Source organism: Pseudophryne corroboree, chromosome 4 (assembly GCF_028390025.1).
Source record: "Pseudophryne corroboree isolate aPseCor3 chromosome 4, aPseCor3.hap2, whole genome shotgun sequence".
NCBI classification, from domain to species: domain Eukaryota; kingdom Metazoa; phylum Chordata; class Amphibia; order Anura; family Myobatrachidae; genus Pseudophryne; species Pseudophryne corroboree.
Window position 1 is genome coordinate 196,241,385 of NC_086447.1, and position 15,365 is coordinate 196,256,749.

The 15,365-nt window shown below is 48.4% G+C and overlaps 1 protein-coding gene across 6 annotated transcripts in view; it reads left to right on the forward strand.

Moving 5' to 3' along the window:
• The window catches only part of ARHGEF4 (Rho guanine nucleotide exchange factor 4), a 443,120-nt gene that overhangs the window by 386,676 nt on the left and 41,079 nt on the right, over positions 1-15,365 (forward strand). For all 6 annotated transcript variants that reach the window (XM_063915709.1, XM_063915712.1, XM_063915710.1 and 3 more), the window contains 2 exons: positions 818-1,009; positions 1,404-1,583. In XM_063915709.1, coding sequence (XP_063771779.1) covers positions 818-1,009; positions 1,404-1,583 — 372 coding nt within the window. The remainder of the gene's footprint in view (positions 1-817; positions 1,010-1,403; positions 1,584-15,365) is intronic.

The window sequence follows — 15,365 nt, forward strand, 5'->3', positions numbered from 1 at the left end:
TCCGTTTGCCAGTATTTGTACCGGTTCCGTGAGTAGCGGCTTTGCCGCGTCCGTCGGCCTAGGCCGCTGTATTCCTTGGTTGTATCTGTCACTGGTGTTTTGCAGAGGGTTCTGCTTATGCTGTCACCGCCGGTACACAAAAGTATTGTGTCGGCGTGTGGTCAGCATTTCCTTTGTTGTTCTTTTCCTTTGGCGGCAAGCCGCACTTACATTTAGTTTTAGGTTAGTTAGTAGCCCCTGGCTTTGGTTGTTTCAGTTAGAGGGCCCCTTGTTATTACCCTGTCTCAGTTCACGCTTTGTCTCTCTTTAAGACCTGAGGGGGCATCGGAGTTGGGCAGACCTAATCCGCCCTTCAAACGCAGCTGCCATGGGCCCAAGAAACCATAGTCCTGCAAGCGTGAATTGACAACACGGGTAAAACAACGGAGGTAGGGTGCCAGGGGCTATTCCCGTTCCATTTCACCAAATCCAGTATTACGTCCTGGTGCTCTGGACTCACTTCATAACATCTCCCTTGTTCTGAGCACCAGGAACCTAACCGCATTGTAAATGGCAGATGGATGTTTTGACACATAACTTCGAAACTAAACAACCACTTACAATGCCAATATTTTTATGGACATCTATGGACCTTTAATTTGCTATATAATGTTACCTGCCCAGACAATGGCATCATAGACATAAGTCACTCATAAAAGTCACCCTTCTGTTATTTATATATAGATATAGAACTGTAAAGCTGGAATATATAGTGAATGACTTCTGCCTTGCAGTTTAAAGGAGATGAGTGTTTCACCAATCTCTTGTATTGCCACAGCTTCGTGTGAACCAGGATGAACCAATAGAAGAATACAGCTGTAGACCTGGAGACAGAGACCGGGATGCCAGGAATGTGTTTAGGTGCCACGGCTTTGGTCAAACCAACAAAGACCAAATGAGGACCAATGTGATAAATGAGATATTGAACACAGAAAAGGATTACATCAAGCATTTGAAGGATATATGTGAGGTAAATACCGCCGTTTTTTTCTCGGGAACACTCATTGCCAAACATATGCAATTATATATAAATATGTTCTACTGCTAATAGACAGACTGACGAAGTAAGACACAATTGTAAGAATTCTTTGTTGCTGGTAATATTTAAGAGAATGCATCATCCATGTGGAGTATATATGGTACTTGCCTGTCCTACAGCTCATGCCATTTTCAAGAGGTAGACTGTACCAAGTCCTCTGTCTATAGCTGTAGATGGCAGGAGTTGGAGAATAAGCAAGTGCTACTGTATATACACTACAAAAACTGAACATAGCTTACAGGTAGGATAGGGGTCCATACAATGTTTTCTTCTAAACATTTGTTTTCACTTATCATGATTTTTATTTGGCTGGTCTCATACAAAGGGCTACATCAAGCAGTGCCGTAAGCGAGCAGACATGTTTACCGAGGACCAGCTGTGGACGATTTTCGGGAACATCGAGGACATCTACAAATTTCAGAAGAAATTCTTGAAAACCCTTGAAAAGCGAATCCACAAAGATGCTCCCCACCTGAGTGAGATCGGCTCATGCTTTCTGCAATATGTGAGTGCTGTTCTTACCTGTCACCAATTCTCTCAGTTTCCAGTATGGTCACAGCACCAACACATTTGTACAGTACTAGCTAACGGCTCCCACTGCACATGACGGAGACAGGTCAGCCATGCTGGAATATATTATAGATTTTGCTTTGTTTGAGGCATTTCGTAAACTGCAACATATTTATTCTACATAAATTATTACTTTTGAATAGGTATGATTTCGCTCTGAAGGCATTATTTGCATATAAACATAATGTTACCCTGCCTTGCATGATCACTATATGTAATGCAGATTAATGTTCATGTTGCAAAAATACAAATATAAAAAATTGCTGTTAAAATGAAGGGGTAAAGATAGGGAGCAAGAAGCCGAACGTGTGGGAGTTTGTGTGAGAATACCCGTATATTTAAAGCGGCAATCATTTGCAAGGCAAAACCAGGTTGATTTTTCCTTGTAAATGATTGCCGCTTTTAAAATATGGGCATTCTTGCATAAACTCCCGCACCTCTGGCTTTTCACACCCTATTACATTTCCCCCAAAGTCTTTGTGGTATTGGAGCTTTATTAAAATTAATTGCACAACTACAAGTTAATTCCATCACAATTTTCTCCATCACAAAAATGAAAAAATGCAGTTCTCATCACTCTTACTCTATTAGCCGTATGAAGGATTACACAGGTTTAATTGAATTGTGCTATTTTAAAATCTGCATGAAAATGTAAAATTAAATGTAGATCTTCATGTAATCCGGTAGAGAGAGAAAGGGAGGTACTCAGAGCAGCCAATCAGATGCTGGCTTGTAGAACCAGCACTAGAATCATGACAGTTGTATAGGTAGCTGTTTGCCCCTTCCCCAGTGGATAATATAGGGGTCAGCTCAATTGTGGGCGATGCTGGTGAGGCGCCATTGAAACAGAGTTGAGACTTTGGCAATGGCACCCTAAATCACAGTGATGTTGCCCTGACTTCTACACTAAAGTGTGCATTTCAGTTTGCAGCCCCTTAGGAGTGCATATTAAAATACACAATTTAAGGACTAAAACATAGAAACCTAGAATATGACAGCAGATAAGAACCACTTGGCCCATCTAGTCTGCCCATGACAAATATAAATGCACACACTTGAGTTAGCTTTTTTTACCTGGAACCAATTAACCTACCAGTATATTTTTGGATTATGGGAGGAATCCCTCGCAAGCATTGGGAGAACAAACAAACTCCACAACGATAGGGTAATGGTGGGAACAAACCCATGACCACAGTGCTCTGAGGCAGTAATGTTCATCATTACACCATCTGTGATGCCCTGAATCTTAAGTACGGCTGATACTAGCATTGCACCTAATTGAATTACTCCATAATGTGATACTCCTACCTCCGGCACACATTCAAATGTTTTAGGGTCATAGGAGGCATCTGGTGTATTGTAGGAATCTTATGTGGATTTAGGGAAAACATACAAACTCCAGGCAGATACCAGACTGATTATTATGGGCAAAATATACACCTTTATTTATTTTTCGTCCACTAGGGGGCACAGGAGAATCTCTGCTGGGTATAGGCTGGGCTGGGAGCAGGCTGGCACCAAAAAAGTTACTTAAAAGTACCCAGCAGGCCTTGCCTCCCTTGTCCTCTATACCCCAGGCCTGCCAGTTTTTTTTTTTTTTTGTGCCAAGGCAGGAGCAACGGCACCTCTCATCTAGTAGCTGTTTTTTAACAGCTAGGCTATTTTTTTCTTAGATTAGTGCTGCAGCCGCAGCGAAGAGAGCGGGATGCTGGCACGCTTAGCGCCCAGCATGCCTGCTCCAACACCCAGCGTCCGCAGGTGGCAGCTCCGGTAACTGGGCCGGGGTCTTCTGCCTCGGGACAGCCAGGCAGCGTTCTGCCTCCTCCCACAGCCGCATCCGGACCTTAAGGGTGAGTTGACCACGACGAGCAGTGATCCCGTCCCACTGAACAGAGACAGCGGGAGGGCAGATGAGTGGGGGCCCAGGTGCACTGTGCTTTATTCCACTAGACCACCAGGGCAATAGCCGCAGGGCAGATGGGCACTTTCCCTGGGGTCCAACATCTGAGGGGGATGGTGCCCAGTCTGCCGCCCTTCCCAACCCCTGGGGCTCACTGGTAGCTTTGCTCAGGGTCTGCCCCAGGGCTGTTCCTCCTCCCTCTTCTCTCAGTCCCTCACAGAAAATGCTGAGCAGCAATTTTAGCTCACATGCTGGCTGGGAGTTGCTGAGAGAGGAAGGTCTGGCCTCATTTTCTCTGACGTCCTAGTGGATGCTGGGGACTCCGTAAGGACCATGGGGATATAGCGGCTCCGCAGGAGACAGGGCACAATAATAAAAGCTTTAGGATCAGGTGGTGTGCACTGGCTCCTCCCCCTATGACCCTCCTCCAAGCCTCAGTTAGATTTTTGTGCCCGGCCGAGAAGGGTGCAATCTAGGTGGCTCTCCTGAGCTGCTTAGAATAAAAGTTTAAGTTAGGTTTTTTTCTTTCAGTGAGACCTGCTGGCAACAGGCTCACTGCTACGAGGGACTTAGGGGAGAGAAGTAAACTCACCTGCGTGCAGGATGGATTTGCTTCTTAGGCTACTGGACACCATTAGCTCCAGAGGGAGTCGGAACACAGGTCTCACCCTGGGGTTCGTCCCGGAGCCGTGCCGCCGACCCCCCTTGCAGATGCCGAAGTTGAAGAGGTCCAGAGGTCCAGAAACAGGCGGCAGAAGACTTTCAGTCTTCATAAGGTAGCGCACAGCACTGCAGCTGTGCGCCATTGTTGTCAGCACACTTCACCAACAGTCACCAACTGTCACTGAGGGTGCAGGGCGCTGGGGGGGGCGCCCTGGGCAGCAATGTATAATACCTTTTTATGGCTAAAAATACATCACATATAGCCCTTGAGGCTATATGGATGTATTTAACCCCTGCCAGATCTCACAAACTCCGGGAGAAGAGCCCGCCGAAAAGGGGGCGGGGCCTATTCTCCTCAGCACACGGCGCCATTTTCCTGCTCAGCTCTGCTGTGAGGAAGGCTCCCAGGCTCTCCCCTGCACTGCACTACAGAAACAGGGTTAAAACAGAGAGGGGGGGCACTTATTTGGCGATATGATTACATATATAAAAATGCTATAAGGGAAAACACTTGTATAAGGGGTTGTCCCTGTATAATTATAGCGTTTTTGGTGTGTGCTGGCAAACTCTCCCTCTGTCTCCCCAAAGGGCTAGTGGGGTCCTGTCCTCTATCAGAGCATTCCCTGTGTGTGTGCTGTGTGTCGGTACGTGTGTGTCGACATGTAGGAGGACAATGTTGGTGAGGAGGCGGAGCAAATTGCCTGTATTGGTGATGTCACTCTCTAGGGAGTCGACACTGGAATGGATGGCTTATTTAGGAATTACGTGATAATGTCAACACGCTGCAAGGTCGGTTGACGACATGAGACGGCCGGCAAACAAATTAGTACCTGTCCAGGCGTCTCAGACACCGTCAGGGGCTTGTAAAAACGCCCATTTACCTCAGTCGGTTGACACAGACACAGACACGGACACTGACTCCAGTGTCGACGGTGAATAAACAAACGTATTTTCCTTTAGGGCCACACGTTTCATGTTAAGGGCAATGAAGGAGGTGTTACATATTTCTGATACTACAAGTACCACAAATAAGGGTATTATGTAGGGTGTGAATAAACTGCTTGTAGTTTTTCCTGAATCAGATAAATTAAATGAAGTGTGTGATGATACGTGGGTTTCCTCCGATAGAAAATTATTGGCGGTATACCCTTTCCCGCCAGAAGTTAGGGCGAGTTGGGAAACACACCTTAGGGTGGATAAGGCGCTCACACGCTTATAAAAACAAGGGGCGTTACCGTCTCCAGATACGGCAGCCCTCAAGGAGCCAGCTGATAGGAAGCTGAAAAATATCCTAAAAGTATATACACACATACTGGTGTTATACTACGACCAGCAATCGCCTCAGCCTGGATGTGCAGCGCTGAGGGGGCTTGGTCGGATTTCCTGACTGAAAATATTGATACCCTTGACAGGGACAAGATTTTATTGACTATAGATGCATTTCTATATATGCGAGATGCGCAGAGGGATATTTGCATTCTGGCAGCAAGAGTAAATGTGATGTCCATATCTGCCAGACGAAGACACGACAGTGGTCAGGTGATGCAGATTCCAGACGGCACATGGAAGTATTGCCGTATAAAGGGGCGGTCCATCGGACCTGGTGGCCATGGCAACAGCTGAAAAATCCACCTTTTGTTACCCCAAGTCACATCTCAGCAGAAAAGGACACAGTCTTTTCAGTCTCAGTCCTTTCGTCTCCATAAGGGCAGGCGGGCAAAAGGGACAGTCATATCTGCCCAGGGGTAGAGGAAAGGGAAGAAGACTGCAGCAGGCAGCCCATTCCCAGGAACAGAAGCCCTCCACAGCTTCTGCCAAGTCCGCAGCATGACGCTGGGGCAGTACAAGCGGACTCAGGTGCGGTAGGGGGTCATCTCAAGAGTTTCAGCACGCAGGGGGCTCACTCACAAGTGGACTCCTGGATCCTACACGTAGTATCCCAGGTGTACATTGGAAATTCGAGACGTTTCCCCCTCACAAGTTCCTGAAGTCTGCTTTACCAACGTCTCCCTCCGACAGGGAGGCAGTATTGGGAACAATTCACAGGCTGTATTCCCAGCAGGTGATAATCAAAGTACCCCTTCTACAACAAGGGAAGGGGTATTATTCCACACTATATTGTGGTACTGAAGCCAGACGGCTCGGTGAGATCTGAAATATTTGAACACTTACATACAAGCGTTCAAATCAAGATGGAGTCACTCAGAGTAGTGATAGCGAACCAGGAAGAAGGGGACGATATGGTGTCACTGGATATCAGGGACGCTTACCTACATGTCCAAATTTGCCTTCTCACCAAGGGTACCTCAGGTTCGTGGTACAGAACTGTCACTATCAGTTCAGACGCTGCCGTTTGGATTGTCCACGGCACCCCGGGTCTTTACCAAGGTAATGGCCGAAATGATGATTCTTCTTAAAAGAAATATGGACGCTTTCCTGATAAAGGCAAGGTCCAGAGAACAGTTGGAGGTCGGAGTAGCACTATCTTAAGTAGTTCTACGACAGCACGAGTGGATTCTAAATATTCCAAAATCGCAGTTTTTTCCGACGACACGTCTACTGTTCCTAGGGATGATTCTGGACACAGTCCAGAAAAGGATGTTTTCTCCCGGAGAAGAAAGCCAGGGAGTTATCCGAGCTAGTCAGGAACCTCCTAAAACCAGGAAAAGTATCAGTGCATCATTGCACAAGGATCCTGTGAAAAATGGTGGTTTCTTACAAAGCGATCCCATTCGGTAGATTTCACGCAAGAACCTTTCCGTGGGATCTGCTGGAAAAATGGTCCGGATCGCATCTTCAGATGCATCAGCGGATAACCCTGTCTCCAAGGACAAGGGTGTTTCTTCTGCGGTGGCTGCAGAGTGCTCATCTATGAAAGGGCCGCAGATTCGGCATTCAGGACTGGGTCCTGGTGACCACGGATGCCAGCCTGAGTGGCTGGGGAGCAGTCACACAAGGAAAAAATTTCCAGAGAGTGTGATCAAGTCTGGAGACTTCTCTCCACATAAATATACTGGAGCTAAGGGCAATTTACAATGCTCTAAGCTTAGCAAGACCTCTGCTTCAAGGTCAGCCGGTATTGATCCAGTGGGACAACATCACGGCAGTCGCCCACGTAAACAGGGCGGCACAAGAAGCAGGAGGGAAATGGCAGAAACTACAAGGATTCTTCGCTGGGCGAAAAATCATGTGATAACACTCTCAGCAGTGTTCATTCCGGGAGTGGAAAACTGGGAAGCAGACTTCCTCAGCAGGCATGACCTCTACCCGGGAGAGTGGGGACTTCATCGGGAAGTCTTCCACATGATTGTAAACCGTTGGGAAAAACCAAAGGTGGACATGATGGCGTCCCGCCTGAACAAAAAACTAGACAGATATTGCGCCAGGTCAAGGGACCCTCAGGCAATAGCGGTGGACGCTCTGGCAACACTGTGGGTGTACCAGTCAGAGTATGTGTTCCCTCCTATGCCTCTCAAACCAAAAGTACTGAGAATCATAAGAGGGAGATGAGTAAGAACGATACTCGTGGTTCCGGATTGGCCAAGAAGGACTTGGTACCCGAAACTTCAAGAGATGTTCACGGAAGACCCGTGGCCTCTACCTTTAAGAAAGGACCTGCTCCAGCAGGGGCCTTGTCTGTTCCAAGACTTACCGCGGCCGCGTTTGACGGCATGGCGGTTGAACGCCGGATCCTGAAAGGGCATTCCAGATGAAGTCATCCCTACCCTGGTCAAAGACAGGAAGGATGTAACCGCAAAACATTTTCACCGCATTTGGTGAAGATATGTTGCGTGGTGTGAGGCCAAGAAGGCCCCTACAGAGGAATTCCAACTGGGTCGTTTCCTACATTTCCTGAAAACAGGACTGTCTATGGGCCTAAAATTAGGGTCCATTAAGGTTCAAATTTCGGCCCTGTCGAATTTCTTCCAGAAAGAACTGGCTTTAGTGCCTGACGTTCAGATGTTTGTAAAAGGGGTACTGCATATACAGCCTCATTTTGTGCCCCAGTGGCACCTTGGGATCTCAATGTTGTTTTGAGTTTCCTAAAGTCACATTGGTTTGAACCACTCACCACTGTGGACTTAAAATATCTCACATGGAAGGTGACGATGCTATTAGCCCTGGCTTCAGCCAGGCGTGTGTCAGAATTGGCGGCTTTATCATATATAAAGCCCTTACTTAATTTTTCATTCTGACAGGGCAGAATTGAGGACTCGTCCTCAATTTCTCCTTAAGGTGTTTTCTGTTTTTCACATGAACAACCTATTGTGGTACCTGCGGGTACTAGGGACTTGGAGGACTCCAAGTTACTTGACGTTGTCAGGGCCCTGAAAAATATGTTTCCAGGACGGCTGGAGTCAGAAAATCTGACTCGCTGTTTAGCCTGTATGCACCCAACAAGATGGGTGCTCCTGCTTCTAAGCAGACGATTGCTCGCTGGATTTGTAATACAATTCAGTTTACACATTCTGTGGCAGGCCTGCCACAGCCAAAATCGGTAAAAGCCCATTCCAAAAGGAAGGGGGCTCATCTTGGGCGACTGCCCGAGGGGTCTCGGCTTTACAACTTTGCCGAGCAGTTACTTGGTCAGGGGCAAACACGTTTGCTAAATTCTACAAATTTGATACCCTGGCTGAGGAGGACATGGAGTCTCTCATTCGGTGCTGCAGGGTCATCCGCACTCTCCCGCCCGTTTGGGAGCTTTGGTATAATCCCCATGGTCCTTACGGAGTCCCCAGCATCCACTAGGACGTCAGAGAAAATAAGATTTTACTTACCGATAAATCTATTTCTCGTAGTCCGTAGTGGATGCTGGGCGCCCATCCCAAGTGCGGATTGTCTGCAATACTTGTACATAGTTATTGTTACAAAAATCGGGTTATTCTTGTTGTGAGCCATCTTGTCAGAGGCTCCTTCGTTGTTATCATACTGTTAACTGGGTTCAGATCACAGGTTGTACGGTGTAATTGGTGTGGCTGGTATGAGTCTTACCCGGGATTCAATATCCTTCCTTATTATGCACGCTCGTCCGGGCACAGTATCCTAACTGAGGCTTGGAGGAGGGTCATAGGGGGAGGAGCCAGTGCACACCACCTGATCCTAAAGCTTTTATTATTGTGCCCTGTCTCCTGCGGAGCCGCTATATCCCCATGGTCCTTACGGAGTCCCCAGCATCCACTACGGACTACGAGAAATAGATTTATCGGTAAGTAAAATCTTATTTTCCACTGTACCCCGCTCCAGTGGCCGGGTTCAGTCTATTTCTCCTGCCTACTGGTTTACCATAGGACAGTTGAGTATCTTGGCCTACTTTTTCTTGTTTTATTTCAAGCATTGTTTGGCTTAGTGTGTGTGGGTATGCTACTTCAGTACATGTGGTTGGCTTCTCATCCCTTATACAAAGCCTAGGTCTGCAGGGGGTGCCCCAGTGACTGGCCTAGCTTACTTACTGTGTAATTTACCTGCAAGTGTGTCTCTGTTTCGTTTTAACAATGTCATTCAGAGGAAAAAAGCTTGTTACACCTGAGCCTCCCACTTGTCGTGTGTGCTGTAATATTCTCTCTTCACAGGATTCCGCAGTCCTATGGACTGCATGTGTGGGAGCTCCGCCACAAGCTGATCCGACACCTACACCTTTCATACAGGAACCGGCTTGGGCGACCACCCTAACACAAGTTATGTCGCAACTGGTGGATCGCTTAGCTACGCCACAAGTATTGCCACTGGATCCAGCACTGCCTGGTCCTTCTGCAACATGTCAGTCCTATTCACTTCCTCCTCCCCAGGTTGAACCACCTTGGGTTCATACATTGGCTCAGTCGGTTCAGGGCCTCTCTCAGTTCTCAGCCTCCATGCAACAACTTATGGACAGGGACAGACGTCCCAGACGGGCTCATGCCTCTAGCGACACCGCTACACCTCTCTTGGACGGGGATTCAGAGTTAGAGTCCCCTCATTCAAATCAGGAGAGTGGGTCAGGGGGTTCTGATCTGGACACCTCTTGCAGTCTGGAAGACTCCCTTTCGGTGGCAGGGGTGGAAGCCCTGATCAAGCAAGTACATCTGGTCCTGGATATTGAATATGAGGATCCAGCTCCCACGTCCAAGACACCGGTTTTCAAGAAAACGAAGAAATATTCCACACAATTTCCCTCCTCAGCACAATTGGAGGATATGTTGGAGGGAGCTTGGGCCAAACTGGTTTCAGCTCTCCAAACGATATCCGTCATTCTACCCGTTTCCATCTACGGACAAGTCCAAGTGGGAGAACCCCCCACCAATGGACACACACGTGGCACGCCTGGTATGTTCAAAAGTTCTGCCAATTCCAGATACCTCTTTTCTCAAAGATCCCACGGATCGTAAGTTAGACACGTTCCTCAAAACAGCTTACACACATGCAGGTGCAATTACAAGGCCGGCGTTGGCCTCGGCCTGGATAACTAAGGCTATAGCGTGTTGGCTGGAGCAACTACACCAGGGTCTGTCGACCACTGTTAGTAGAAAACAGTTGTTGGTCCTGGTGGGGAATATTCAGAAGGCAAATACCGACCTTGGCGAAGCTGCCCTGGATACAGCTTTCCTTACGTCTAAGCAGGGGTGTATCTTTCTATTGGCCAGGATGGCACTCGCCAGGGGCGCCAGCGAGGAGGGGCGCCATCCAGAGGTGCCACCCGCGGGCAGCAGGTAGATTCACTTTTAGAGGCAGCAGCTATCCCCCCAACCCCGTGTAGTTCCTCACCAGCAGGGATGCCCAGTAATGATCACAGTATGCAGCAGCGGCTGCTGGGGGGTGTAGTTTATGTAGAGTTTCTTGTCTGTATTGTGGTGCGGTGCTGGACCCCAGCACCAATTACAGTGGCTGCTGCTGCATTCTTTGATCATTAATGGGCATCCCTACTGTTGAGGAACTAAACGGGGGTGGGGTAATAGCTGTTGCCTCTAAAAGTGAATCTGCCTAAAAGTGCAGCCTTTAATAGTAAAATCAACATGGGGGCATATGTGTGTCTGGCACTGTGGGGGCATACGTGTATCTGGCACTGTGGGGGCATTTGGGTGTCCAGCACTGTGGGGGCATACGAGTGTCTGGCACTGTAAGGGCATACAAGTGTCTGGCTCAGTGGGGGCATGTGTATCTGGCACTGTGGGGGCATATTTATATCTAGCTCTGTGGGGGCATATTTATATCTAGCTCTGTGGGGGCATATTTATATCTGGCACTGTGGGGGCATATTTGTATCTGGCACTGTGGGGGCATATGTGTATCTGGCACTATACTCGGAGGCATTATGTGTATCTGGCACTGCACTACTGGGGTCATTATGTGTAACTGGCACTATACTGGGGGACATTATGTGCATCTGACACTATACTGGGGACATTATGTGTAATGAGAACTACTGTGGGTATTGTGTGTAAGGCTGCTAATTGTGTGTGTGCGCATGTGTAGGGGGTGTGATTATATATTTATAGTTTGATATAATATAAAATTGTGAGGTCATGCCCACTTTCCCAGGAGCGTGCACGCCTTCCCATATATATATATATATATATATATATATATGGGCCCTACTGTGTGGCAGAATGTGTATAAGGGGTACTACTGTGTAGCATAACGCAAATAATGTACATTACTGGTCTATGTAATGTGAGTAAGGCACACTACTGTGGTGTAATTTGAATTGGGGTACTACTGAGTGGCCACGCCCCTTTTTTGGTACACATGCCTTCCCTATTTCAAATATGGGGGGGGGAGGGCACCAGTCCTATACTTTGCCAGGGGCGCTCGGACACCTAAATACACCCCTGCGTCTAAGGTTTCGGCTTCAACGGTTGCGGACAGACGCTCATTATGGCTCTGTACTTGGAGAGCGGACGCATCCTCCAAGAAAGCTCTGGAAACTTTACCTTTCACAGGAGATACCTTGTTCAGCAAGGAATTAAATGACATTGTAACCTCACTGGCGACCGCTAAAACCACCTTACTTCCGTCAGCAGCGGCTCCTAAACTGAAACCTTCCTTTCGCCCCTTTCGTTTTCAAGGGCTTAGAGTCAAGCCTCCTCCCGAAACCAGGCCCCGGTGAAAGGTTCCAAGTCTCGCACAAAACAGCCTTGGGCAACCAGATGCCCAACCACCAAACCTGCGGACAAGCCTGCGGCGTGACGGGGCGGGCCTCCCCCTGGGGAATCCCAGGATGGGGGGCCAACTGCTGTCCTTTGCCCCACGATGGTTGGACATCACGATGGACGCCTGGGTCAGCGTACTTATCACTCATAGATATGCCCTGACATTTTGGCGCCGCCCTCCAAGAAGATTCTTCACAACAGGGCTCCCGGGGAATCAGTCGGCTCTATTCTCGCCGCTAAAGTCATCGGTCCAGTACCAATGGAACAACAGGGACAAGGTTTTTACACTTTGCTCTTTTTGGTTCAGAAGCTGGACGCTTCATTTCGACCCATACTCAACCTCAGGAAGTTGATTGTTTTTGTCTGCCCCCAAATTCTGCATGGAATCTCTCAGAACTATAATCTTGGCTCTGGGACCTCGGGATTATATGGCATCCTTGGATATCCAGGATGTATATTTACATATTCCAATTCGACCATGCCACCAACGTTATCTCTACTTAGACGACCTCCTGCTTCTCAGACAGTACCAGGAGACGCTCTCGGAACATGTTCACTCAGCAGTGGAGATTCTGCAATCTCACGGCTGGAAAATCAACTGGAAAAAAATCATCCTGGACTCCCTTGCAGACAATCGTTCATTTTGGGGCATTGTTAAATTTCGAAGTCCAATGAGTGTTCCTGCCTCCGGACAAGATCAAGGTCATTCAGACCAGAATCCGAACACTTCTACTTCTGCGCACTGTATCGGTTCACACATGTATGAGAGTTTTGGGTTCAGTGGTGGCGGCGTTCACCATGGTGGAGTACTCCCAGTTCCACTCTCGCCCTCTGCAATTGGAAGTCCTTCGCAACTGGGACAGTTCTCCTCTCCACATTCGCTCATAGACCATTGTCTTCACCCCGGAGGTTCGGCTGTCATTAATGCGGTGGCTCATACAAGCAAATCTCGACATGGGACGACCCTTTTGAATTCAAGACTGGACCGTGATCACCTCCGACGTCAGTCTTCGAGGGTGGGAAGGAGTCTCAGAGACTCACACGTTCCAAGGTCGCGGGACTACCCACAGAAGCGAGCTCCCCATCAACATCTTGGAATTAAGAGCAATACTAAACATGTCACTTTCATCTCATTCTCTCCTCCATGGCCAGCCAGTCAAAGTCCAGTCGGACAACGCGACGGTGGTGGCATACATCAACTGCCAGGGCGGCACTCAGAGTCGAGGGGCCATGCAAGAGGTAACCAAGATTTCTGCAGCGGGGTACACTGTGTTCCACAGGGAATACATCGGGGTGTAGAGATGGATCTTGATACAGAGGCACCAACAGGCTAAAGTTTTAGACTGTCCCAGAATGCACTGTGGGGGCCTCCTCTATAACCCCGCCTCGAGGTACTGTGAGCTCAGTTTTAGCGTTGGTGCCTGCATGAAGCAGGTCACTTAACAGGGGGGCTGTGCTAGGCAGCCCTGAAAAAGCTTTTTAGAAGACTTCAGGGGCTGCAGCACTACATATGTCAGTGTGACATACTGTGCTGTGGTTCCATCACCTCCCCAGTGGCGTTGCATACTCCCGCTGGCTCTGTTCCCGGGTACTTGCGGCGGAGATGCTCCGGCTCTAGGCACACGGTCACAGACACTCTCCTGGTTCGCGTGGCTGCTACAGAAGGGAGGTAAGAGGGTCCCCCAGGCGGGACCCGCCATTAAATCGCGTTCCGATCGCAGTCTAGGGAGATGGACTGCGACGCTAGCGTGGGCACTGTCACCGAGCAGGGACCCCACTATATTTACCAGGGCATAGGGGTACAGGTCGGATATACTAATATCCATTTTAATAAGACTCCATAGTACCAGGTGGTGAAGTCCAGCATAGGGGAGCCTGCGCTTGACCTGCAGCCTCTCCCACGGCCTAGGGCGCCATCTACTGCTAGTGTTCCCGCCCTGGAGCTGCCTCACACTCCCTCACACCCTGACTGAGACGCTGGGCGCCATTTTTAAAAATAGATGCGACTGGTCTCTAGGACTGCAGGGCAAGGTCTCCTTTGTAAACCCGCCTGTTCATCAGCTTCGTGGTTTTACAAACACTTAAGTATTCTATATGTCGATAATAAGACAGCGTTAGTTAAGAACAAGTGTACCTGTGACAGAATATATTGTACGAGTATTCTGATATATACATTCTGACCTGATCGCACGCTGCTGTTTTTCGCAGCACAGCGATTAGGTCACTACTGCGCATGGGTATGCACCGCAATGCGCAGGCGCATCGTATGGGGCGATGGATTTAACAAAGAATCCATTCACACAGCCGATTGCAAGAAGATTGTCAGGAAGAAGGCATTTATGGCTGTCAACTGACCGTTTTCAGGGAGTGGTTGGAAAAACGCAGGCATGTCCAAGCGTTTGCAGGGCGGGTGTCTGACGTCAATTCCGGGACCGGACAGGCTGAAGTGATCGCAGCGGCTGAGAAAGTTCAGACCTACTCAGAAACTGCACAAACTGTTTTTGTACCGCTCAGCTACACAGGCGTTCGCACACTTGCAAAGCTAAAATACACTCCCCAGAGGGCGGCAACTATGCATTTGCATGGCTGCAAGAAGTAGCTAGCGAGCAATCAACTCGGACTGACCCACTATGTGTGCCTGTATCTGCTATGTGATTTCACTGCGGTGTATTCCAGATATATCTATCACTGTATACTGTACCCTAGGGACTAGGTGCGCCTGGGTAAATATATAGTGCATCACAGTATTTACCTATTACGTGTATTCTACTGTGTACTCAGTCACCGATTTATTCGCAGGCGTTGTGTAGTGGGTACTCAGTCACATGCTAATGGATTTATTCGCAGGTATTGTACTCTGACTTCATCGTACTAAATTGCTCTGTTGTTGCATTTGTGTATAATGTTTAGCATGTGGGGCAGTAAATCTGGGGATGCTCCTGCATCCTACAGAGCATGCGCAACGGATTTACCTGAGGGGGAAATTTTGTGTGATGGCCTGTGTGCTATGTTTCATACATCTCCCAGT